The 26138-nt window shown below is 38.5% G+C and overlaps 1 protein-coding gene and 1 pseudogene across 2 annotated transcripts; one reads left to right on the top strand and one right to left on the bottom strand.

Annotated features, from left to right (window-relative positions):
* Nucleotides 1-475: 475 nt before the first annotated feature.
* On the bottom strand, nt 476-16190 carry PM20D2 (peptidase M20 domain containing 2). Of its 2 annotated transcripts, XM_028509807.2 has the most exons (7): nt 15567-16176; nt 10981-11129; nt 8009-8151; nt 6354-6508; nt 3602-3740; nt 2365-2472; nt 476-2139 (listed from the first exon to the last, which is right to left on the bottom strand). In XM_028509807.2, the coding sequence occupies exons 1-7, from the start codon at nt 16020-16022 to the stop codon at nt 1985-1987; spliced, it is 1305 nt and encodes a 434-aa protein (XP_028365608.1). In that variant the 5' UTR covers nt 16023-16176; the 3' UTR covers nt 476-1984. The 2 variants fall into 2 exon arrangements, with proteins under 2 accessions (XP_028365608.1, XP_035880349.1); XM_036024456.1 differs by lacking the exons at nt 476-2139; nt 2365-2472; nt 3602-3740 and adding an exon at nt 5387-5562 and having other exon boundaries at nt 15567-16190.
* Nucleotides 16191-16766: 576 nt separating this feature from the next.
* Nucleotides 16767-17450, top strand: LOC118499910 (annotated as a pseudogene).
* Nucleotides 17451-26138: the final 8688 nt, after the last annotated feature.

The following is a 26138-nucleotide window of genomic DNA, read 5'->3' as shown; positions in this document are numbered from 1 at the left end:
TCACTTTTCTACAATGTCATCAAGGCTTTAGAAAATAAAACCACATTCCTGAGTGGAAGAATTTAAAACTTACAGTTCAGAAATTTATAAAATTGACCAATAGGAAACCAGAGGTCTCGGACATTCTAATTTTCAATCTGAGGCCTTTGTTGATCCTTCTCCTGTATATAAAATATGTACTAACCCTGACTTTTTGAGATTATAAATAATCAGACAAAGGGTGGCATGCAGGATCAATTTCCAAAAGCTGAGATGAAGAGTTAGAAGATGGGCTTACTAAGGCAAAGTGGTAAGGTAGTAGGGTGTCCCAGAAGTAACTATGAAAAGAAAGCAAACTTCTGAAGACGCCCAGGAGGACGAAATGCTGCCCTGTATGGTCAAGTCAGGGCGCTGCCATCTACATCCCTTTTCCAGGTGCTTTCAGTGCAGAGGCTTGAAGTTTTAGCCCAGGAGGACGTCTGATTGTATGAGGTAAATCAAAGAGAAACAGGTTTTGTTTTATTGTTATACAGGACAGGAGCTGGCAAATATTTTTTTGTAATGGACCAGACTGGAAGTATTTTTAGGTTTTGAGGTCACATCATCTGGTCTCTACTCCTTCCCTACTCCCCCTGACCAAACCATGTAAAAATGTAAAAATCATTTTTACCATGCTTGTTGTATAAAATCAGACTGCTTATGAAACTAGATTGTGGTTTGCAGACCCGTGACATAGAAGATAAACAATTCCCAAGAAGCAACACTCTCCCAAACTATTAGGAATTAGAGGTGCAAAAGACTGTGAGTGTAAGTGATTTGCTTTAACTTCCCCAGTGGAGCACCAAAGGCTCAGAGGGGCCCAAGTGACTTGCTCACAGCAGAGGCCAAATGATCACTTTTCTTTCCTCTGCCTTCCATGCTGGAATATTTACCCTCAAATTTGAGGACTCCCTTGAAAATAAAATATTCTGCAGCTTTACTCTATTCACAGCTTAAAATATTTGCTTTACCAGATACTTTTTTTCACATTCTTTTATCATGTTCAAGAAATTCACACTAAAATAAGAACCAGAAAAAACTTATAATACTTTAAAATTAAGATTGGGCCAGCATAGGGATTAAGGAAGCTTAGAATTCTATCTGTCAAACTCGGTAAACTATAATATTGTCCAGCCAGGCTGCACACGCTGGCTGTTGAATAGAAGCCTGAGTGGTGATATGTCATTAACAATGAAGATAAATAAGCATTGTTGCTCTCTCATTAAGTCCTCTTAGAGCACACTAGGCTACCAAGCAGACACCTTATAAGAAGAGTTCAGTATTATGCATCTATACTTTTTCCTATTGAAGTTATATGGAATTAGGAATATCATTTTAATGCCACTTTTCAGGGTTAATTATATTAAAAAATGAACATTTTATTCTTCCTTCACATGGTACAGCTAAAGCTTATTCTTTGTACCTGAGTCTCGGGTTGTTTTCCACAGCATTTTGGATTAAATCCTCCTTTTATCATCAATGAAAAGATTCTTTAAATCAAAACAAACATAGTCAGACGTCAAACTCAACTTCCCCTAAATTCAGAACTTGAACTTCAAAACTACTTTATGAAACAATTTTACCACCCTATACCAGAAAAAAATCTTGCGTTGATTCTGAATATGTCTTGAAATCTCCAAGATCTTTTGAAATATAGTTATACAACATATGAATTCATAAACTATTATCACTGATATACACATAGTATCCAGCTTGTTTAAGAAATGGCACCATATACCAGCTCCTGAAAGATCTCAATTCCACCAAATATAAATTTGTGAAAATTTTAATTCAGTTATAAGTTAATGTATTTTCTCCACACTATGGCCTCACTTTTCAGCTAAGAGAAATTTGACTCTTTTAAGACTGAAAAATAAGCATGCCCTCCTCATTCATCAAAAAAGATTACAGGAAAAAAATCATTACCACTTCTTAATGATCCACAAGTGGCTCCTAAATCTTCCTTTTATTCTACTCTATTTAAAAACTCTTCTTCTTGAAGTTTCAATTTAAAGTCTTCTCTGATTCTTTTTAGCAACTCTGGTTTAAAAATCACATCCAACGCAGTCATTGCCAGAGCTTTGGCTGTACGCAAAGCGTAGAATTGAGCTTCTGGAGATCCTAAAAGGTACAGTAAATAAATTAAAATACTTTCATATTTATTATAATTTATTAGTTTTAAAGTTAGTTCTCAATATTTAAATTGCCTCTCCACTGCCCATAATATAGTGCTTTCTTAGGTGGTGGTAGGTAATATAATAATAATAGGCTAACAAAGTAAACAACCAGAAAGGCTTCTATGAAAAGAGAGCACATGCTGAAACATTCACTTCTAGTAACACTTACCTGCAGCTTCAGTGTATTGTTCTGTATGATTCAGGGCATCAGATCCAATGTAAAAATATGGATGAATCCCAGGAACCACAAAACTAACGTTTCCAAAATCAGTAGATCCTTGGGAAGGTAAGACAATCCGTGATTTTCTAATTGCTAGTCAGATGGACACTAGGTCTTATCTTTTTCAATCTCTTTCTCTTTAGTACCTACCATGATGTTTGGCTCCTTCCTTTCTAGAAATTCTGTACTGCTTTGGCTTCCACGACTGCCCTCTCTCCTGTCAGGCTTGCTGTGACTGCTGTCTGTCTCCTCTAGATCCCTTCTTTTGTTTGTCTCCTAAGTGTTAGTGACTGACACCTAGGGTCTCTTTGGCAACCTCACCAACTGTTTTCAATTACCTTTCAGATACTGACAACTCCTAAATCCCCAACCTAAACATCTTTCGAGAGTTCCAGATTCAATAGGCTACTGGACAGCTCCCCTTAGAAATCCTGTAAGCATCTCAAATTTAACATTCTAATCATTTATACCAGCCCTTCACACCCTAACCTGCTCATTCTCTTGAACTCCTTCTCTTAACAAATGATAGTGGCACCCCATTTTTATCATCAAGTCTTTCTCAGTCTACTTCATCAACATTTATTATTATATTTTAGGAGATAAATCTCTAAGATGCAAATGTATTAGTAATGTTTTTAAAAGAAAAATCTAAAATAACCCCTAATACGCTTATGATTATTTAAATTTTAATAGTTGCTTGTTACTTCTCAGAAATGGAAAATGATCCCATTTAACAAAGTACTTAGTGGACTGCATATTGATGAGTAAGAATGAATTAAAATTCTATTTTCCCTTTTAGTAGCTTATTTAAAGCTGTTTTTGTAATGGGTGATCATTTATTAAGTTATATAATATCCAATCACTGGGTTATACACCTGAAACTAATATAATATTGTAGGCCAACTGTAATTGAAAAATAACAAATTAGAACTGAGCACATTTAAACACTAAAAGTATTTAGAATATAAAACAAAATGTATGTTAGCTATTTCTAAAAACAAATCTGCTCATTTGATATTCTACATTCACTACAGAGTTTATTAGTTTCCTTCCCTAGCCATTAAATTTGTGAAAAATAGTTAAAAACACCAGTAATACCTCCCTACCTTCAAAGCTGTTAAATAAAACCATTCGATAAAAGATAATATTTCCCTTCCTCAAATAGCACAGTAAAGAACTTAATTACCTGAAGAGCTATTCAAAACTGCATCATCTTCTGAAATGAATTCTATTCCCAGCTTTTCCCCATTTTCAATATAAGCTTTCCTTAGGCTTTTATTGGGAAGGACATTGTAATAGTCATGTGCTCCACCTTTAATTTCCACCTAGTAAAAAAATTAGAAACATATTTTGAAATAAAAAACTCAAATTCACTATCTGAATTTCAAACCAGCAATCTTTTTTTTTTTAATAGAAATGGGTTAAGAGGGTCCACTTTCCCTCTGAACATAAACTTTCTCAAGTATCTTATCTTATAAAAATATGCATTTTCTGTAACAAGAGTTCCCAGGACTCTGTCTCCTTTGTTATGTATGCACCAAAGCACATGATGTTCCCTAGCTCTGCTAGCCAGTGGATCTCAACTTCAGTGACCTAAGTGGGGTGTGGGGGTAGTCAGGAATCTCCAATTCAATCAGCACTCCCAAGTAACTCTGATGCAGGTGGTCCAAAAACCACACTCTGACAAACACTGTTGTAGGCTGTAGCCTCTGCAAGAAAGACATTAAACTTTACTAATATTCAACACACAAACTGATATTGACACCACTGCCTGGTCTGAAAGGAGTACAAGTACTCTGAGAAAAAGAAGATTCACAATTTACAAATTTAGTTTTGATTAAATAAAAATGGACACTATTCCCTCAAACTAAAGATAATACCTACTACATTAGCAAAAGCCACGTATAAAATGGTAGAGATGACATTTCTTTTAACATCTACAAGGTCTGTCTGAAAAAAGTCCAGTTATTGTTAATGAGAACAGTTTGTCTGACATTGATATAACCTGATGGCCAACGAGAGTGGACTAAAATGTGCATGTGTGAACAATGATGACTTCATTGTACTAGTCAGTGGCGGGGGGGGGGGGGGGGAATCCATTGAGTGAGCATGTGTACTGTGTGGCTGTAGCATTCAAAATGCCTGAGCAAGTACAGCAACGGATCTGCATCAAATATTGCATTAAGCTTAACATTCCTCTGCAGAAACTATTTGGATAATTCAGAAGGCTGCAGCTATGGGCAACTGGTGATTGGCAGCTGCATTACAACAACATGCCAGCTCATGCATCATGTCTAGTGCAGAGTTTTTTTGAGAAACATCAAATCACCCAGGTGACCCAGCCCCCGCATAGCCCAGATTTGGTACCCTGGGACATCTGGCTTTTCCCAGAACTAAAATCACCTTTGAAAGAGAAGAGATTTCAGACCATCAGTGAGATTCAGGAAAATACAATGGGGCAGCTGATGGTGATTGGGAGAACTGTGTGAGGCCTCAAGGTGCCTACTTTGAAGAGGACTGAGGTGTCATTGTCCTATATACAATGTTTCTTGTATCTGCTTCAATAAATTTTTTATTAAAGATTTTATTTATTTTTAGAGAGAGGGGAAGGGATGGAGAAAGAGAAGGAAAGAAACATCAATATGTGGTTGCCTCTCACGTGCCCCCTACGAGGTACCTGGCTCACAATCCAGGCATGTGCCCTGACTGAGAATCAAATCAGCGACCTTTTGGTTCGCAGGCTGGTGCTCAATCCACTGAGCAACACCAGGTAGGGCAAATGTTTCTATTTTCCATATTACTTGGCTACATACCTTCTGAACAGACCTTATAAATTAGAAACCATGATAACCTAACCAGGTATTACAAGTCAGCCAAAATATAAAAAGTTACTAAAGACTATTTAAAATATAAATTTAAATCCAACAACAATGAATCTTATCTTAAGGAAATATTTATTTTGAGATACCACCTAATGATAACAGTTCAAGTATTTAGTTTATAAATATTTAGATATCCATAATTATAAATAAACAAGGGGTAAATGCTTAATCTTTTACTCTTTGGACACTTAACGTATCTTGTCTGAGAATCACCATTACTGTTTGAGACACTGCTGCTTCTCTGAATAAATCGTACATCTCCAGTCTAATGAGGGTAGAGAAAAATGAGGTATTATGTTATGCATGGGGGTTAGACCCTAACTCTTCAGAAACATTACCTCATTTAATTCTCAGAAGAACCCTAAAATAGATAATATTATCTCCATTTTTCACCTAGGAAATAGAGGCCAAGAGATATTAAATAACGTTTCCAAAAGTTACAGAATCAGTGAGGCTGAGAGGCACGCATCCAGATCTTATCTCTCCAATTAGACTGCTGGCTCTCCACAGGGCAAACCTTACGTCACTCTGTAACTTATCATGCTGTGTGCCACACATAGTTGGTACACAAGTGTTCCTGACTTCATGGTACAGGTGAACACCACTTCCTGACTAACTTCTGTGTCTGTGTGAACTCTCATTCCAGCAAGCCCTAAGTATTTATATCTCTACTATATACATATCTAGAACTTCGCCAAAAAATTTCTTTTGCTGATTTTGCCACAAAATTTCCTTTACAGGAACTATGTAGAGCAACTCTAAAAGCATAACTACCAATAAGGAAGGCTATAACTTGCAAAAAGGCAGGAATTCTACTCAGCAGTATCAGGTATTCCCATTACTGTGTGATAAGATGACTACAGTCTGCCCTGTGCACACACTGAGTAATGTAAGTAAAGGCTTTCACGTCTACATTCAGACGACTGAGGCTACATATTCAAGATATCACCCGGTGAAAAAGCAGCAATGAAGGTGCTAATCTAACTTAATATAAACAATCCCAGCCCACATATATACCTCTAATTATAATATAGAATAACTCTAAAAAGTTCTTACTGTGCACCCAGTAGCCAAAGCTGCAGCTCTGAAGCAATCTTCTGCCTTTTCGGTCAAAACTGTAAGTTCTTTCATTGAGGGTGCACGGAAGTAATAGATTAATTCAGAATAACAGGGAATGATATTGGGTTTTACACCACCATTTTTTATTATCCCTATAAAAAGAACCAAATTACTGGAATTGAGCTTGGAGCTTGGAGACCATTTCCTTAAGCTTAAATACACCCATAACATTTTTAGCCAATATGTGCATAAAAATCATTTAAATTTATTTGCTTCACACACATACCAATCAAAGATTTCACTGTACAACAAAAGTATCTACATACCATAGGGTGATACTTTCTGGCTAACAGGAAAAGAATTATTTATATGTACTTTATTCTAAGGAATTTATAAGAAATTATGATTCCTAACTACAAAAAAAATGTACGAAATTTTACAAATATATTAAGCCTTCTGGAAAATACTTTTATTTCAGTAACTTATATGACAATTGTACATTTTGATAAACCTTTGACATAAAAAACCCCGATGGTGTAAAGTTCTATAATTACTCTTGTGCTTCAAGAATCCCATGAGCATTTTAAAAAGCATTTGGCTCTGGGAAAATAATTTTTGTGCCAAGAAGAAAACAATGTGTCAAAGATCACTAAGTACTATTAACTGTTAAAACAAATGCATTTATTTGGGCTTACACAGAGAAGGAAGATTTATCCATTCAAAATTATAACTAAAATAGACATGCAAAATCTAATTTTATATGAACTGTTTTAAAAAGTAATTTTTTACATGCATTTCTTTTAAAGAAATGTAGGAGATTGGTAAAAGTGTGGTTATAAACAAATTTATGCTTATAGCAAAGTCAGGTAAAAAACAGGTATTAAAGTGTTGATATATAATAATTTCCCAACTCATAAGAAAATAAACTAAAAATAAATTTGTATGTACCTTCAAAACAGTACTTTATTACTGTATTTATATTAAAGTGATACACATAATTTTTAAAAGATGTTACTTAGGATTAACAGCACTTGAGTAAATAAAACCAGTAACTGTAACTTTTTTAAATTGAGGAAGTGACAAAATTTTGTTATCATTCAGAGACAGGACAACTGGAAAATCAAGTTCCAACTTTGAAACGACCACAGAAAGAACACAGGTCTTTACACAAAACTACTGACTTCTAATACTCAAAATGACCATTCCATTTGTTTTTTTTTAAGATTTATGTATTTATTTTTAGAGAGAGGGGAAGGGAGGGAGAAGAAGAGAGACAGAAACATTGATGTGCAAGAGACACATTGATTGGTTGCCTCTTACACGCCCCCAGCCAGGGACCTGGCCTGCAACCCAGGTATGTGCCCTGACTGGGAATCAAATTGGTGACCTTTCAATTTGCAGGATGATGCCCAATCCACTGAACCACCCCAGTCAGGGCTCCATTTCTGTTTGTCTTTCTTGTCTTCTTACCCACAGATAGACAAACTTCCTAGTATCCTATTATGCAATTTCTGACAATGTCTACATATTCTGGAATATTTGTATTAAGTACGTAAAATGTTTTCAATTTTAAAAAATCAAATATTAAGTAATTACGTTGTATTAAAGTGTATGGAGCACCATCTATTACACAAAATATTTGACATTCATACCATGAGCTCTCCAGGTTGGTTTCATTTGCTGTCTCAACACAGATAGATTGTTGTACGCGAGAACAGCAGCGTCGACCGCGTTTACTCCCTCCCAGGGGTAAGCAGCAGCATGAGATGCTTTTCCATGGTATTTCACAGTCACACTAGGAAATAAAACAGCACCTGGAATTATTTTCAAAATCACTAAAGTAAGAAAATCCAAGTAGTAAGAATTACCCAGCTAGTATTCAAATTAATTCACACTGCTAGAATTTTTAGTTGCAAATCATTTGTAGCAATAACAGCAACGTACATAGCTCAGTTGTAGCATTTTATTACAAAATAGAGTGACTGGCACAAAGAAGGCATTCCAAAAAAAGAGAGAAAAAGAGAAACTGTGATCATTCAACTGGCTATACAAATTAAATTTGTTTACAACTCAATTCAAGTGATATACAATATTGTACTAGGTGCTAGAATTACAAAAAAGATGACTCCTATCTCTTTGTTACTTTATTATGATGGTTCTATACCAAAGGTCTGCGAAAACTCAAATAATTCTGTCTCAAGGATGGGGGAAGGTCGAGAAAAGAGACAAGTGACATTTGAAATGGATTAGGACAAACTCTGGAAATCAGATTATACTAACATGATAAGATACTGCAGTATTAAGTCAGCTGTTCCTGACCAACATTTTATTAATGTTCCAAAATACCTGTATCAATGATACCTTCAGATTGCTCTCATACCAGTGTTAACTACTCAGATACAATTTAATAAAAAGGTTTAGTGAGAGGACTGCATATTAGTTATTTACAAAGATGACTTGCTTAGAAAATATTTTAAAGCCCAACTGATTTAGTAGTACCCACATTTAAATGATAAAAAGCCACTCCTGACTCTATTTTTTTTAAATGGGCTAGATTCAGGAATCTGTACAATGCTCATGTGCTTATAGTATTTCCTGACTGATTCCAAACATTCTGTCAGGAAAACAAAAAGAGCAGCCAAACATATTTTTAAGATTTTACAATATTTGTTAATTCCATCTTATCACCATCACCCTAAAACTGGCATTTTAACAGAACAATGATAAATTTATAGAATGCAAAAGGATGTCCTTTATGAAAATGACTCTAGCACATTTCTTCTGTGGTTCAGAATTAAAGCACAATAAACTATAAGAAAATAAATGTTAATGTTTTGTATCAGTGCTAGTATTTTTGGCTTTAAAAGCATATATTCAAACAAAATGATATGGAATGATTTTCAAGACATATTGCTTAATTTTAACAAGCAATAATAAGACTAACAACTTGTTTAGCAGAATACTTCAGGGTGTAAACCCTCCTTTAAAATTTAATTCATATATGTACCTACTAATGTCCATAAATACACCCAAAAGCCCTGGAAGGATACCTACCTCTAGAAAAGGGACTAGATGTGGGAAAGGTGGTCAGCAGGGACATCTATTTATTGTTAGAGATTTTTAGGATGAACAGATAAGTAACTTTTTGAATTTTAATTTTTGTTCTTCCTCTATTTTCTATCTGAAAAGACGGCCAATAAAAAGAAATCTAAGAAGCCAGACACTAAGAAAAGACCTGAGGCCAACTGGACTGAGTTCAGGATCAAGACCAAGAAGCCTAACCCTAAGTCCTAGAAAGCTAATGGGCTGGGAAGCCTGCCTGCACCTGCAGGCCCCTTCTAGCCAGAGGCACTGGAGGAGATTTCAGATCACTAAGGTTTTCTAGAGGTACACTAGTGTACTCTACTCTTGAAACCAGAGCAGAAAGATTCTTCCTACTGTTACAGCACTAATTCCCAGGGATAACAACAAAGATACCAGAACAGGTATAATAGGCACCCTCTGGAAACAAGCCCTAGTGGTTGAAAGTTCTGGTCCACAAAATTCAAATCACTTCAATAATGCATGCTCCTAGATACCCCAAAAAGTGAGCTTTTCTACATAGCAAACAATCTAAAACAGGATTTAGCATCAGACACATCAGAAAAGCATAGATTGTCAAATTCCACTAAAATCCATGGCTAGTCAGATTCTGTATTATTGCTCAGGAATTTATCTTTGCAAAAAATTCAAATTAAAATAAGTAAACTAGAGAAGTGTGTTTTCTTCCCATGTCTAATAAAACTGTCTCTTACAAATCATATCAAAGGCTATTTTCCAGAAACCAGATTACTCTCAGTTCAAAATAGAACATGAATGTCAACATATCGTTTGCTATTCTTATACTTTTTAGGCACTATTTCAATAACCCAATTATGAATATCATATGAAATCTCATTTGGAAGAGGCTTAGCAGATGATTCAATGAAAATGAAGACATAGTATCATTATCTTTCAATTCATTTTATTTATGTATTTACTTATTTATTTATTTAAATTCTCCCTTAGAGGATATTTTTCTTTTTACTTGATTTTGGAGAGGGAGAGAGAGAGAAACATCTATGTGAAAGAGAAACATTGATTGGTTTGCCTTTGGTACATGCTTGGAGCAGGGATCAAACCCACAACCTAGGTATGTGCCCTGACTGGGGACAGAACCTGCAACCTTTTGGTGTACAGGATGATGCTCCAGACAACTGAGTCACCTGGCCAGGGCTCAATTTACTTTTTAAATCTATAAATATGGAGTTTTAGTCTCCAGTTAAGACATAAAAGTATTCTTGAGACATGGAGGAAAGACGGTGTGAAGAGAGAGAGAGGAAGCCATGTGAAGACAGAGACAGAGATTAAAATTATGCTGACACAGGCCAAGTCATGTCTGGGGCTATCAGAAGCCAGAAGAGGTGGGAAGGATCCTTCCCTACGGGTCCCAGGTGGACCTTGGCCCTGTCACCTGATTTCAGACTTCACATCTCCAAACTATGAGCCAATAAATTTCCGTTCTTCTAAAAGAAAAAAAAAAGACATTAAAGTATTCTAATAGTCTGTTTTCCACTACGAAGTTTATTGCAATTTGATTACTTACTCATGTTCAGCCACATCAGGCAGATAGGCAGCATTCTCTTGGGATGGATGGGCCATAAAAACAACGTCAAGATTTTTAAAAGCCCCCGCTTCAATTAAATCAATTTTGCCACCACCATCTTCTTCTGCAGGGGTTCCCAGGACAATTACCTAGAAGGAAATACCTGTGTCAGAACAAAACAACAAAAAATCCTAGTAGGCAAATATCAAACAAGTTCCCTTGCATCTCTTGCACATGTATTCACAGTCTACATTACAGTGCTTAAACTATGTAGAGATGTGTTGGGTCTCTGACACTTAAATAATGCCTGGGCATACATTGACGGTGCTAAAGTAATCACAAGTTTTAATTTACATTATTATACAGTTTGGTGTGAAGTATGTACTAAAGCTATTACAGGAAACTTTTCCTAATTTTACAACTCAATTTTATATAACTACTGACAAAAGTGAAAAAGACAATTACTATATACTAAGTTCCTCAACATTCTTTGACTCATTTCTTAAAGCTTTTTCTTGACTAAGTCTTTTAGTATATGTACATAATTATTCACAAACACTTTATTTGTAAGGAAGTTCCCTTATTAGTTTTCCTCACAACAACTGTGAGAGGTAGGGAGCAATCTGTATCATTATTTTAGGGAGGGTGGTTCTGAGGCATAGGGTGAAGTGTCTCCTCTTGCTCTTGGTCACAGAGCAGGTTTTCAGGGAGAGATGGGACTAGATGTTCAGACCTGTTTCTTACTGAACTACCTCATTAACAGGACGTAATTCATTAATCTTTTATGAAGAGCATTAAATAAATATTAAGACTATGGTTAGAAAGAGCCAGCTATTACACAAAATTACTAATTCGATTCCAACAGTTCAACCAGGCAGATTTACCGGTCACCAAACACCTAATTAAATAATAAAACTTTGCAGAATAAACATTTTACTTTGATACTTATGTTTAACTCCTTAAACAATTTTAAAGCAAAGAAAAATGATCTATAAACAACTAATATACTTTCAAGATCATGTATCTGATGACTTCCAAGTTAAATCTTGCTGACTTCTCTGAATTTATCATAACCCCGGTTAAAGCTACATCTCTCCAGGCTTTCATGCAATGGCAAAGGATGCCCCATCCCAAACAGAACAAAAACCTAACCAGATTTAAAAACAAACCCCCAGGGGCAGAAAAGAGAAGGCACCTAAACAGAAAAAGTCACAAAAGATGGAAATGTTAGGATAACAGTGAAAGGTTACTGGTATTGGAAAAAATCGGCAAAAGAATAAAATAAAACATTAGTCTTTCCTTTAACCTGAATGGTGATTATTGCATCTTAGCTCACAGAATAAAGAATTTACCACCTGGGAAAACAGTAACACAGGATTAAACTTGCCCTATGACAAACATAAGTGACATTTCCCTATTTAAAGAACTGATATATTTATTAAAACCATTTAATAAACATTAACAGAAAGATTAGTTACGCAGTAAATGTTCGTTCACTTCTCTGTTTTTGGTATATTTCTAGAGGTTTGGTAGTTTTAATGACTGATAATGCCCTACGACTGTCACAAACAAAAGATTTTTGGGGAACCTAATGTGAAGAGGGGCTATATATTTCCCTACAATAAGCACTTCCACTAGAGATTGTACAACCTAGTCAGCAAATTAAATGTTAGCCTCTGTTACCAAAAATAAGCCCTAAGGAAAACCAGGCTGGGCCAGTCAAGATGGAGGTCTAAGTATACTTGGCTTGCCTCCTCACACAACCACAGCAAAAATTACAACTAAACTACAAAACAACTATCACCCTGCCCTGGTTGGTGTGGCTCAGTGGATTGAGCACCGGCCTGTGAACCCAAGGGTTGCTGGTTCAATCCCCAGTCAGAGTACATGCCTGGGTTGCAGGCCAGGTCCCCAGTTGGGAGTGCACAAGAGGTAACCACACATTGATGTTTCTCTCCCTCTCCTTCTCCCTCCCTTCCCATCTCTCTAAAAATAAATAAATAAAATTTTTTAAAAACAAACAACTATCACCCAGAATCATCAGAGAATCAAGCTGTTTGGAAGTCTGACAATCACATTTATCCAGAAAATTGGCACCCATGTGGTGGATAAAAATAGGGAGGGATACCTCTGGGGATAGAGGGATCCAGCCCCACACCAGACCACCCAACCTAAGGTTCCAGTGCTAAGAAGTCAAGTCCCCATAACTTCTGGTTGTAAAAACCAGTGGGGGTTGGGGCAGCGGAAGAAACTTTGGGATTTTTCAGGCATTTCCTCTAAAAGGGACCACAATGGACTTACAACTTAGGGCCTGCAGACTCGCTCCTTCTGGACTCAAGCACCAAGGTACACCATGGCAATGGCTTGAAGGGCACCAGTTGCAAACAGGGAAAAACTGAAGTGTCTGGCATCAGGGCGAGGGCCAGGGGGCAGCTTCCTTCTGGACAAAATTCCAGAGGCCAGGCAGCCGCACTGTCCCCCTTTCGGAGCCCTCCCCCACACAGCCACAGAGCAGGAGGGAGATACCACATTGGAGGCTCCATGAACCTGGTTCACACAGGATTCCCCACCCAGGCAATTACCTAAGGCTCCGTCCCATCCAACTTACAGGTGCCTTTTCTACAATAAGCCATGCTACTACGACAGGGAGTCAAAGCAGCTCTACCTTACACACAGAAACAAACACAGGGAGGCTGTCAAAAATGGAGGCTGCCAAAATGATGAGGCAAAGAAATATGGCCCAAATGAAAGAACAGAACAAAACTCCAGAAAAACAGCTAAACAAAATGGAGATAAGCAATTTATTAGATGCAGAGTTCAAAACACTGGTTATTAGGATGCTCAAGGAACTCATTGGGTACTTCAACAGCATAAAAAAGACCCAGGCAGAAATGAAAGTTACATTTTAGTGAAATAAAGAAAAATTTACAGGCTGTCAACAGTGGAGTGGATGAAGCCAAAAATCAACTCAATGATTTGGAACATAAAAGAAGAAGAAACATTCAATCAGAACAGCAAGAGGAAAAAAGAATCCAAAAAAATGTGGATAGGCTAAGAAGCCTCTGGGACAACATCAAATGTACCAACATTCGAATCATAGGGGTGTGGAAGGAGAAGAGAAAGAGCAGGAAATCAAAAACTTATTTGACAATATAATGAAAGAAAGCTTCCCTAATTTGGTGAAGGAAATAGACATACAAATCCAGGAAGCACAGAGAATCCCAAACAAGATGGACACAAAGAGGACCACACCAAGACACATCATATTAAAATGCCAAAGGTTAAAGACAAAGAGAGAATCTTAAAAGCAGCAAGAGAAAAGCAAACAGTTACCTGCAAAAGAGTTCCCATAAGACTGTCAGCTGATTTCTCAAAAGAAACTTTGCAGGCTAGAAGGGACTGGCCAGAAGTATTCAAAGTGATGAAAAGGAATGACTTACAACCTACATTACTCTATCCAGCAAAGCTATCATCTACAGTCAAAGGACAGATAAAGTGCTTCCCAGACAAGGTAAAGCTAAAGGAGTTCATTATCACCACGCCACTATTATATGAAATGTTAAAGGGACATATTTAAAAAAAAAGATAAGAACTATGAACATTAAAATGGCAATAAATTCACAACTATCAACAATTGAATTGAAAAAAACAACCTAAGCATACAAGCAGAACAGAAACAGAATCATAGATATGGATATCATTTGGAGGGTTATCAGCTGGGAGGGGGAAGGGGGAGAATGGGGAAAAAGGTTCAGGGATTAAGTAGTACAAATTGGAGCGAAATAAACCAGGCAGTGAAAGACAAGTACCATATGATCTCACCTTTAACAGGAACCTAAAGAACAAAACAAAGAAAGAAGCAAAGTATAACCAAATACACTGAAATAGAGAACAGACTAACAGTGTTCAGAGGGGAGAGGAGAGGGAATTTCAGGGGTAAAGGGGAAAGGGTTTACAGGAACAAGCATCAAGGACACACGGATAAAAACTAGGGGCAGGTGGAAATGGGAGGGAGGAGGGGAGGGCTGGGTAGGTGGGTTGGGATGGGAGTAAAAGAAAATTGTACTGCAACAACAATTAAGATAAAAAAAGGATAAAATTTTTAAAAAGAAGTACAATTTGGTAGGTACAGAATAGACAGGGGGATGTTAAGAACAGTACAGAAAATGGAGTAACCCAAGAACTTATATGCATGACATATGGCTATGAACTAAGGGTGGATATGAATTGCATGAGGGAATGGCGCATCAGGTAGAGGGGGGAAATGGGAGAACTGTAATAGCATAATCAAATATATGTATTTAAAGGCTGGATTCTAAGTTCTTTCATAAAGGAGAACCCACACAATTCTTTACAACAACATAAGAGGAAACCCCAAAATCTGCAACGACGCTAGATCCGAAAGTCCTGAAGTTTTATTCAAGGGCTCTGCCTTCCGGCACAGGCGAGGCTAGGTAGCCTGGTGCTGTACCAGTCCTGGGGCAGGAGGACACAGGTGTGCACGGAATCCGCACCAGGTCCTTCCATTCCCGTGTAGGTACCCGCCCGGCCAGGTGATGGGAGTTCCACGCCCGGGACCCCCTCACCTTTACCGGCGGAGGCGGCCCGTGGAAGCCCTCCAGAGCCCCTTTCAAGCCCAGCGCCGCCGCCGCCCCGACCTCAGCGATTAGGTTATGGCCGCATGCGTGCCCGATGCTGGGCAGTGCGTCGTATTCGCACAGAAAGCCCAGGTGCAGAGGGTTCTGTGACACATGGACCCCCGGTGTCTCCCATTCGGCGCGGAAGGCCGTGGCCAGGTGGTAGTGCGGCTGCACCACCCAAGAGGCGGCCGGTGGCTCGCACTGGAAGAAGCGCGTTAGCACGCCGTGGGCATGTTGCTCCTCGTAGGCCAGCTCGGGCTGGCTCCAGATGGCCTGGCTCAGGGCCCCTAGGCGGCCGGCCGCCTCGTCGATGCGCTCCGCGGCGCGCAGTTTCAGCAGCTCCAACTCAGAGGCACCGCCGCAGGCGCCCCGCTCCACAGGTAGCTCCTCTCCAGGACCCATCGTGCCCAAAGCCGGTGACCTGTCAGCACTCCGCTCGAATGCCACCTAGACCAGTTCTTTCTAGCGCAGCTCGCGCCTGCGCACGCTCCCAGAGGCCGCGAGAACTCCAGGGGTGCGCGCAGGCCGGCTGCACGTCTCACCGGAGACCGGTCCCTCAAGCCCGGGACCCCGCCTCCAACCACTCGGGAGACTTAGTCCACCCCTTCTGCAGCGTACAGGTGCTCCGGCCTGGTTGAAGCGGCTGAGGCCAAGCCCGGGAGCGGAGCGCTAGGAAGTACCGGGGGATGAGGAACTCTTCTCCCTATTCCTTCGCTGTTCAGGCAACCGAATGAAGCTGTAAAGTTAGTACTTTTCCGTTGTTGTTCATTTCCCACAGCTGCGGAATGAGATCGGTTTTATTGGTTAATAGAGATTAGAGACAAACCAAGTGGAACACAGTCCTTTGAAAAACACCGGTGGCCTTTCTGAAACAGTAATAAAAAATTCTACAAGGTTTTTAGTTCATAAAACTACAAAGAACACTGGTGTGTAGACTCTATATACTTACGTTTTTGGTACTGACCCCTTGAGGTTGCTGTATTATTTAAAAGCTGCAAGTATAGTTAATTTTTTGATTTAATTGTTGTTCAAGTACAGTTTTCTGTCTTTAACTCCCATCCCAGCCAACCCCCCCAGCCCTCACCAACTCCCTCCCATTTCCACGCCCCCCTAGTTTTTGTTCATGTGGTAAGTATAGTTTTTTTTTAGTAGAATAAAACCTTATTAATATAGCAAGTGTCTAGTATAGCATCTGGAATATAGTAAGCACACATGCATTAACCAGTATAGTCTGAGTAGAGTAAAACTAAGTATTTTAAATGAGTTTTTAAACTGGGTTTTTTTTTGTAAAGATTTTAGTCTCATCAGGCCTCCCACACCACCTTTCTCTCTTCCTCCGTGCTGTATACGGAGTTGGCAACCATCTCTTACTTAACACCATGGCTGCCCTCAGACCCCTGGTGAAACCCAAGATTGTCAGAGGACAAAGAAGTTCCTCCAGCACTACTCAGACCAATATGTTAAAATTAAGCAGAACTGACAAAAACCCAGAGGTATCAACAGTAGGGTGCACAGAAGATTCAACGGCCAGATCTTGATGGCCAACGTTGGTTATGGGAGCAACAAGAAAACAAAGCGCATACTGCCCAGTGGCTTTCAGAAGTTCCTGGTTCACAACGTCAAGGAGCTTGAAGTGCTGCTGATGTGCAACAAATCTTACTGTGCTGAGATTGCTGACGTCTCCTCAAAGAATGGCAATGCCATTGCAGAAAGAGCAGCCCAGCTGCCATCATATCACCTATCCCAATGCCAGGCTGTGCAGCGAAGAAAATGAATACACAGATTGTGTACACATTGTATTTGTGTTGATAAAACCATAAAATTCTGCCATCTGGCAAATAAAAAAAAATTTCATTTATTTATTTTTAGAGAGAGGGGAAGCGGGGGAGATGGAGAGGGAGAGAAACATTGATGTGCTAGAGAAACACAGATCTGCTGCCTCCTGCAGGCTTCTAACTCCAGGCCCACAACTCAGGCATGTATCCGCATGGGAATCCCACCAGGTCTTTTCTATTTGCGAGAGTGACACCCAATCCACTGAGCCATGCCAGTCGGAGCTAAATGAGGTTTTTAAAAGCCCAAACCAGAGAGCTAATAAAAAGATTTATGGTCATACTTATTCATACTACTTTGTTTTATTTGGATGTTTGTTTTGACTAGCAGTAGCTTTGAAAGAACATGTGACTGGTTTCATTTATAACTTTGATGCTGAACTCAGGTAACATGATATGTGCAGCTGGTGTTCACACAACTGGGTTCTAAGTTACCCAGTGAAGAAATTCAAGATGCCAAATTCTTTCCCCAGAGTAAAGCACAAAGTCTGAAAAACTGTCCATGATGCCATGCCTATTAATAGCCCTGAAGAACTTCATATTCTAAGGTGTTCCACAGTGTGGAGGAGAGATGACCATTCCATGGCATTACCTCAGTGTGATGCATGAGCTAGCCCTGGGGCCAGAAAGGAGATTCTTACCACAAACTCCCCTTTAGACACTGACTGGTTGTAAACCATGTTCATCCTGATTTACCGGAACCCCTTCTCCTGCCTCTTGCTATATCCTGGTTCCTGGATCAGACCATTGTCCTGACCTGGTCAGGCAGGTGAAGTAATTTTCATACCTGGTAGCATCCATGCACTGGTATCCATGACTATCTCACCTTGTCCTGTGTAATTCTCTGGCACATGCCAAGTGGGATAGGGATCCATATTGTCTTTTTTTTTTAAAGATTTTATTTATTTATTTTTAGAGAGGGAAGGGAGGGAAGGGAGAGAGAGAGAGACACACACACACACACATCAATGTGCGGTTGCTGGGGGTTATGGCCTGCAACCCAGGCATGTACCCTGGCTGGGAATCGAACCTGCGACACTTTGGTTCGCAGCCCGCGCTCTATCCACTGAGCTACGCCAGCCAGGGCTTAGGATCCATATTGTCTTGAAGCCACCCAAGACCCACCTCAATATAAGTTTCCCTTAATAAACTCTCCAAATTATCACACTGCAAGGGGCCACCTCTTTCCCTACTGCTGAAGGAGACAGATTCTCAGTCCTGGGTCTTTTCCCAGGGTCTTCTTGTACTAACATACATATTAAAAACTTCCATAAGCTTTTCCTATTCTACTATCTTATTCCTTAATTTGTCACAAGTAAGCTAAATGGGACACAATATATTCAGATAATAAGACAAACGTATTTTCTGAAAATAAGTCTAAAGGAAGCTAATATATATTAGGACTACCTACCTACTACAGTTTTTCACTGCTAACAGTATCAGAGTTAATGTCACATTCTAAATCTGAAAATACTGTCATTTGGTAAACACTCTAACTGAAATTTATCCTTAAAGGCAACAAATGTGGTGGTAAATTTCTGGGCCCCCTTATCTATACTTATTAAATCTTACTCTGGTATACTTCTGACAGAAATACCCCCTACTCAAAAAATAATATTGAGATTCGATACTATTGTGTTCAGTTAGTTGACCCACATAAACAAAACCAATCAGTATGTGACCTTTGTAGAGCACTTACCCCGTGGCAGGTACTTTACATGTGCTAAGTGTTTTACATGTATTAACTCATTCAACCCTTACAGCTACCTATGTGGTTGTTAATGTGGTTGTTCACCTTTGCTTTACTGGTGCAGCATCCAAGATGACAGATTAGTAAGTAAAAGACTGAATATAGAACAGAAGCCAATCTGGCTCCAGTGGCCACATACCAGAACACATACAATCACTCATTTTAAATCATGTCTCTTCAACAACTAACTCTATCTGTGACATCAGTAGAACCCATGTTTGCTTATTCTTTTCAGCAGCTATAAACAAAGATAGAGAAAGGGTACATGTAAATTCCACATAGAAGCTGTTATTTATATTGCTTGTTATGAACTAGCAAAGCTGTCACTTGAGGTGGTAGATTCATTTCAAGCTCTGTTCCATGTGTGTGCACATGCATATATGTATGTGTTAGGTTTCTGTTGACCACTGTATTTCTTTGCACCCTTGAATTAATTTATTTAACAAGTGGTGGCAATTTGTTGAATATATGTCTTGAACTCTCTGGTCTTGAAACTTGTTTGTTTTCCCCTGCATTTCTCAGCACCTAACATGTATGGTGGCGATACAGTCCTTCCTCCTTGTCAACAAAGATTTCTTGGCTGACTATTCTTCTTGAATCTCAGGAGCTGATTGAGTAATAATAGTAATTAACCACTCAACTATGCTCACTACCTAAAGTGTCCATAGGACACTTTTGTCCTATAGACAATTTTATGCTTCTCCTTAGACTTCTCAGTTCTTTACCTGTGGGAGTTCAGGGGCAGAAACACTGGCTTCTGAAAGCTGTTGGTATTAGATATATGACCTTCTTAAATCTGGTCAGGTCAGTATTTCTTACTATTACCTTCATTTCTACCCATTATATTAAAAACTGTCTAGGTACTGCTGTAAATAAAAACTGTAACTTTTTTTACTAGAAACACAAAAATTAGAATGTGCCCCTTCCTTTAGCTGCTGCTATGTCTGAAAAAATAACACAATACCTGGAATTGAGTATTAAGAAGTTAATTTTGATCTCTGTTTCAGAGTGGAGTTGGCAGTGGGTAGAGACAGTTCTCATTAGAGGACTGGTTTTAAGGTATAAAGATACCTCCTTTGCTGCTCAAATAACCAGCTGCCATCACAATGGACTCAACAGCTTTCAGAAGAGGAAACTTAGGACAAATGAGTGCTTTGGTGGGAAGAGTACCTCAAGGATTTTCTTTATGCTGGGGAAGCAACATGATTTGTGATGGATATACTAGCCAAATTTATGAGATGATACTGGATATTAGTTTGGACTTCAGGTACAGAAGTCCTTTTGGCAAGACAACAGATAGATATGGTATTTATTTATTTATTTATTTAGGTTTGGGATTTCATTTATTGGAGAACCGTTTGCATGATCAGTATTTCTTTTTAAAATCATTTTAATGGTTTATATTTTTTAATTAGGATAAAATAATATAATAAAATAAAATCCCCGACACAGATTTTCAAAGCATGACCTAAACGAGAAGAAAAAAATCATTTGACAACACAGAAAAAGAAATGAAGTGAAAAATAAAATGAAGACAAAAGAGAGCAAAGGCAAACAGAAGGTGCTGAGGTGGGGAAGGAATAAAAAGCGTTAAAATTATTTCATCCATATGGATAATGTAGATATTTCACTGGAAAACAAAAGAAAACCCTTATATTAAAGCTTTCAAAAACATAGAATAAAAAAAAATTCCAAAATTACACACAAATCTTTCCTATTATCTTTCCATTTTAAAAATATTTGCAACCTGAACAATTTTCTCTAGAACCACTCCCTGGCACTGCATGATTTTGGGGCTGCCACCATCAGCATACAGAGCAAGGCAAATACAGTGTCACTTTAGGGTACCTCCTAGTCCTTAATAGCATCCCCCTAACCTGTCTCCCCAACCCACAGATATTCAATAGTATCTCCAGACATACATCTCTCTAACAGATATCATCTACTAGATAGCATGTTTAAGAAATTGCTTCTGGGTTAATGTCTTGAAAAAAACAAACAAACAAACAAACAACTGGCTGTCATTTGTCTGAAAGCTGCAAACTAAGAGAGTAGGTTAGCCAAAAGATGAGTTGTGATTGGGGGTGAAGGGACATAGAGAAATTGTGTATACATTATTAAGGAATTAAACATTAGACAATGGGTAATCATTGAATGTTATATCCACCAGAGAGAGGTAAAACCAGGTTTTTCTTCTGGAAGAATAATTAATGACCACAAGGAGGATGAATTGGAAAGAGAGATTTTGGTATGAGACATGGTAGAAGTTCCCTGCAAAGTCCCAAGATTCCAGAAATCCGACAGGCAGAGGTAGCCAGACTTTATGCCTGATGAATGTGTTTGGGGGAGGGGGACGTGATGGAGAAGAGGAGGAAAGATACCTGAGGTTTGTAGTATGAACAGCTGGGTAGATGGTAAAGTCATTAAACAAAATGGGGGCACTGGGACAGTTGGGGCAAGTTGATGGATGTGTGATAGTCATGTCAAGAGGTGGTGACACCTGCCATCTGAGAGACTAGAGGTGGTGATAAAGAAAGTGGGAGAGATAAGGAAAGTACATTTCTACATTATCTGTTATGCATAATGATTATACCCAGAGGAGAATTAAACCACTTCAGCGAGTGACTAGGGAGAAAAAATTTAAGATGAGGAAGAAACTCTGGAAAACAAAAACAAAGGGATTGATTTCATTCTTTTTTATGGCTGAGTAATATTCCATTGCATGTATATTTGTACCACATCTTCTTTATTCATTCATCTATTGATGGACACTTAGATTGCCTCCTTATGTTGGTTTTTGTAAATAGGTCAGACAGAGAGAGACAAATACCGTATGATTTTAAAATAAATGAACAAAACAGAAACAAATTCATAGATATGGAGAACAAATTGATGGTTACCAGACTGGAGGGGAGTTGGGTTATGGGTCAAAAAGTTGAAAGGGATTAAGAAGCACAAGTTGCCAGTTATCAAAATAGTCAGTGATGGAAAGTACAGCATAGGAAAAGTAGTCAATAATCTTGTCAAAACTATGTATGGTGTCAGCTAGGTAGTAGACTTACTAGGGTAAAAACTTCATAAGTTATATAAATATCCCAATCACTATTTGTACACTTGAAACTAATATAATATTGTATGTAACTGTAATTAAAATATGTTAAAAAACAAAAATAAAAACAAAGGATTGAGGAAAAATGTCTGACAAAAACTTGTTCCTTTTGGGTTAGGTTTTATTACACTCATTTTTAACTTTGGTATGGATACCTTTAAATGGCCAACAAGGTGAAAGCAGCTATTTTAAAGCCTGGAATGTTCTGGTACTCAGTTCCTTGAGGCTTCCTTTGGCTTCCCTCCCTCTTGGCAGTGACATTAGCTTCTCTGCTGACCACAGCTGTTCCTGAAAATGAAGACAGTAAGGTTCTTGCAGAGGAGAAGCCTCGCCTTTGCCCTGATTCCCTAGGGCTTGTATATTACAACCCAGTGAGGAGGTAGCCCTGCTTGTGCTGGATGAGAATATTTCTCTCCTAAGGTTATGTATGGTTCAGGAAAATGAAGAGACTTTTCATTGCTTCCCTACCCTCATTGATAAAACATTTTAATCTTGGAATCAATGCTGTGTTTGAGGGTCTTTAAAGAGATTCCTCTCTCAATGTGTACACCTTGACTATTGCACACCATTATTAACCATGATTAATAACGACCTTCACTGTGGATTCATTTCTCAAACTTCTTGGTCTTTTTTTTAGTATCTCATTGAAGTTTTTAAAATATACTTTATTGATTATGTTATTACAGTTGTCCCATTTTCCCCCTTTTATTCCCCTCTACCCTGCATCCCCCTCCCACCCCCCTCTCCACCTTAGTTCATGGCCATGGGTCGTACATATAAGTTTTTTGGCTTCTCCACCTCCCATACTATTCTAAACCTCTCCCTGTCTATTTTGTACATACTATTTATGCTTCTTAATCCCTGCACCTTTTCCCCCATTCCCACCATCCCCTAAACTGCTGATAACCTTCCATGTGATCTCCATTTCTGTGGTTCTGTTCCTGTTCTAGTTGTTTGCTTAGTTCATTTTTACTTTTGTGTTTTTAGGTTCTGTTGTTGATAGTTATGAGTTTGTTGTCATTTTACTATTCATATTAATCTTCTTCTTTTTCTTAGATAAGTGCCTTTAACATTTCATATAACAAGGGTTTGGTGATGGTGAACTCCTTTAACTTGATGTTATTTGGGAAGCACTTTATCTGCCCTTCCATTCTAAATGATAGCTTTGCTGGATAGAGTAATCTTGGATGTAGGTCCTTGCCTTTCATGACTGAGTACTCTTTCCAGCCCCTTCTTGCCTGTAAGATCTCTTTTGAGGATTCAGCTGACAGTTTAATGGGAACTCCTTTATAGGTAACTGTCTCCTTTTGTCTTGCTGCTTTTCAGATTCTCTACTTATTTTTAATCTTGGGTAATGTAATTATGATATGTCCTGTTGTGTGTGCTTCCTTAGGTCCAACTTCTTTGGGTCTCTCTGAGCTTCCTGGACTTCCTGGAAGCCTATTTCCTTTGCCATATTGGAGAAGTTCTCCTTCATTATTTTTTCAGATAAGTTTTCAATTTCTTGCTCTTTCTCTTCTCCTTCTGGCACCCATATGATTCAGATGGAACATTTAAGTTGTCCCAGAGATTCCTAAGCCTCTACTCATTGTTTTGAATTCTTGTTTCTTCATTCTCTTCTGGATTGTTTGGTTGAATGTTTATTTCTTCCTTCTGGTCCAAACTGTTGATTTGAGTCTTGGTTTTCTTCCCATCACTGTTGGTTCCCTGTACATTTTCCTTTATTTCACTTTTCATAGCCTTCACTTTTCCTCTATTTTGTGACCATATTCAAACAATTCTGTGAGCATCCTGATTACCAGTGTTTTGAAGTGTACATCTGACAGGTTGGCTATCTCTTTTTTGCTTAGTTGTATTTTTTCTGGAGCTTTGATCTATTCTTTCACTTGAGCCTTTTTTTTTTTTTTTTGGTCTCAGCTTGCATGTTACATAGTGAAGGGTGGAGCCTTAGGTATTCACCAGGGCAGAGCAACCTATGTCACAGCATTTTCATGCTGCATGTGGGGGAGGGGTCTGAGAGGAAACAATGCATTTTGCTCTGCTCTCTGCCGGCTTTCAGTCACTTCCTCCGCTACCCACAAACAAATTGGGCTCTTCTGGTGCTGATTCCCAGGAGGGTGGGTTTGCTATGTTCTAGGATGGTGTGGGTCTCTCCAACCAACTCTCCTGTAAGGCTGGGAGTTTCTCCTGCTGCCACAACCTCCACAGCTTTTTATAGCCAAAGGTTTTGAGGCTTTCTTTCCCTACACTGGAACCCTGGGTTCCATCTCTCTCCCCAGTTGTTCTTCCTAGTTTATCTGCATGCAAATGTGGGATCACCCAGACTGCCAGCTGCTGCTTTGTCTGCCTGGTCTCTTGCTGCACCATGCTTTCTCTCTACCTCTGCTGCCTGTCTTTGCCTCTCCTACCAGTCTGGATGAATGTTCCTTCTTTAACCCCTTGGTTGTCCAATTTCCATACAGTTTGACTTTCTGTCAGTTATGGTTGTTTTTTTTGTTTTTAAACTTGTTGCTGTCCTTCTTTTGATTGTGCGAGGAAGCAAAGCGTCTCTACCTATAACTCCATCTTGGCCAGAAGTCCCGTTTCTGATATGACAAGATATTCCAGGCTTATCCCATGTGTCTCCTGTCCCAGATGGGGCATTGCACATTCTTCCAAAGTCATTATTACTTTTGGGAAAAAGTGATATTTGGAGACTATAGCCTAGGCTCTAGGAGTGCCAAATGGCACTAGACTAGTCATTATTTCTAAGCCTTTTCAGTAAGCAAAGGTAAGAATTTTTTTAATTGAGCTATAATTGACATATATAACGTGTTAATTTTAAATGTAGAGTAGGTCCTGGAATAGCATTATTTCCTTGTTTCAATCAACTTTGTTTTGTTATGTTAATGAGATGCCCTAGGAACTTAACTCTTGTATATGTCAAGTAGCCTATGGTAAAACTGGTTTTGTTGTGCATTGTTTCACTTAAAGTCACAGAACCTATGGATGTTAAGTGAGGACTTACTGTATAAAATAAGAATTTGATATATATATCAAATATATATAATGCAAAATGATTACAATAGTTAACATGTATTAACACAGATAGTTACAAATTTTTGTTTTCTAGTGATGAGAACTTTTAAGATTTACTCTCATAGCAACTTTAAATTATACAAAACAGTACTGTTAACTATAGTTACCATACTGTACATTATATTCCCAGGATTTATTTTCTTATAACTAGAAGTTTGTACCTTTTAATCAGCTTCATCCATTTTGCCCACCCCCACCTCCACTTCTGGCAACTACCAATCTGTTCTCTGTATCTATAAGCTTTGATTTTTTTAAGATTCCAGATATAAGTGAGGTTATACAATATTTGTCTTTCTCAAGACATTTTAAAGAGAAAATATGTCACTTGCAAGAACCTTTTAATTGATCTGCTCATAGCAGTCTCTGCTTGTATTGTACTTCCTCCAATACAGCCTCAACTTTCTGTCAGAATCATCCTTATAAAATGCAGATCTGATCATAATCCCCTTCTTAAAAAACTTCGATGGAGCCCCATTACCAAAAGAATTAAGCCAAAGCTCCTTGGCGTGGTATACATACAAGAGCCTCTCAGAATTTAGCTCCTAATCTCTATTCCCATCTTGTTAGCCTTCATTCTTCTTTCCCCTAGACGTCAGTACACGGTACTAGTCCCAGCACACTGTGCCTTTGCTCCTCTCATTCACTTTCCCTGAAATGCCTTGGCTTTTTTTTATTCCTTGATATTTATATTCATCCTTCAATAAATAATGCAAATATCAGTTGTCTCTAAAATAACTTTCCCATAGAGA

The sequence above is a fragment of the Phyllostomus discolor genome, chromosome 4 (genome assembly GCF_004126475.2).
Source record: "Phyllostomus discolor isolate MPI-MPIP mPhyDis1 chromosome 4, mPhyDis1.pri.v3, whole genome shotgun sequence".
Lineage (NCBI taxonomy): Eukaryota > Metazoa > Chordata > Mammalia > Chiroptera > Phyllostomidae > Phyllostomus > Phyllostomus discolor.
This window is presented reverse-complemented; position numbering and strand designations above follow the sequence as displayed.

Coding starts and splice junctions, on each gene's coding strand:
- PM20D2 (XM_028509807.2), bottom strand. CDS start 16,022: ATGGGTCCTGGAGAGGAGCTACCTGTGGAGCGGGGCGCCTGCGGCGGT. Junction 11,130..15,566: donor GGCCGCCTCCGCCGGTAAAG/GTGAGGGGGTCC, acceptor ATTTCCTTCTAG/GTAATTGTCCTGGGAACCCC. Junction 2,140..2,364: donor ACAATACACTGAAGCTGCAG/GTAAGTGTTACT, acceptor TGTACCTTTTAG/GATCTCCAGAAGCTCAATTC.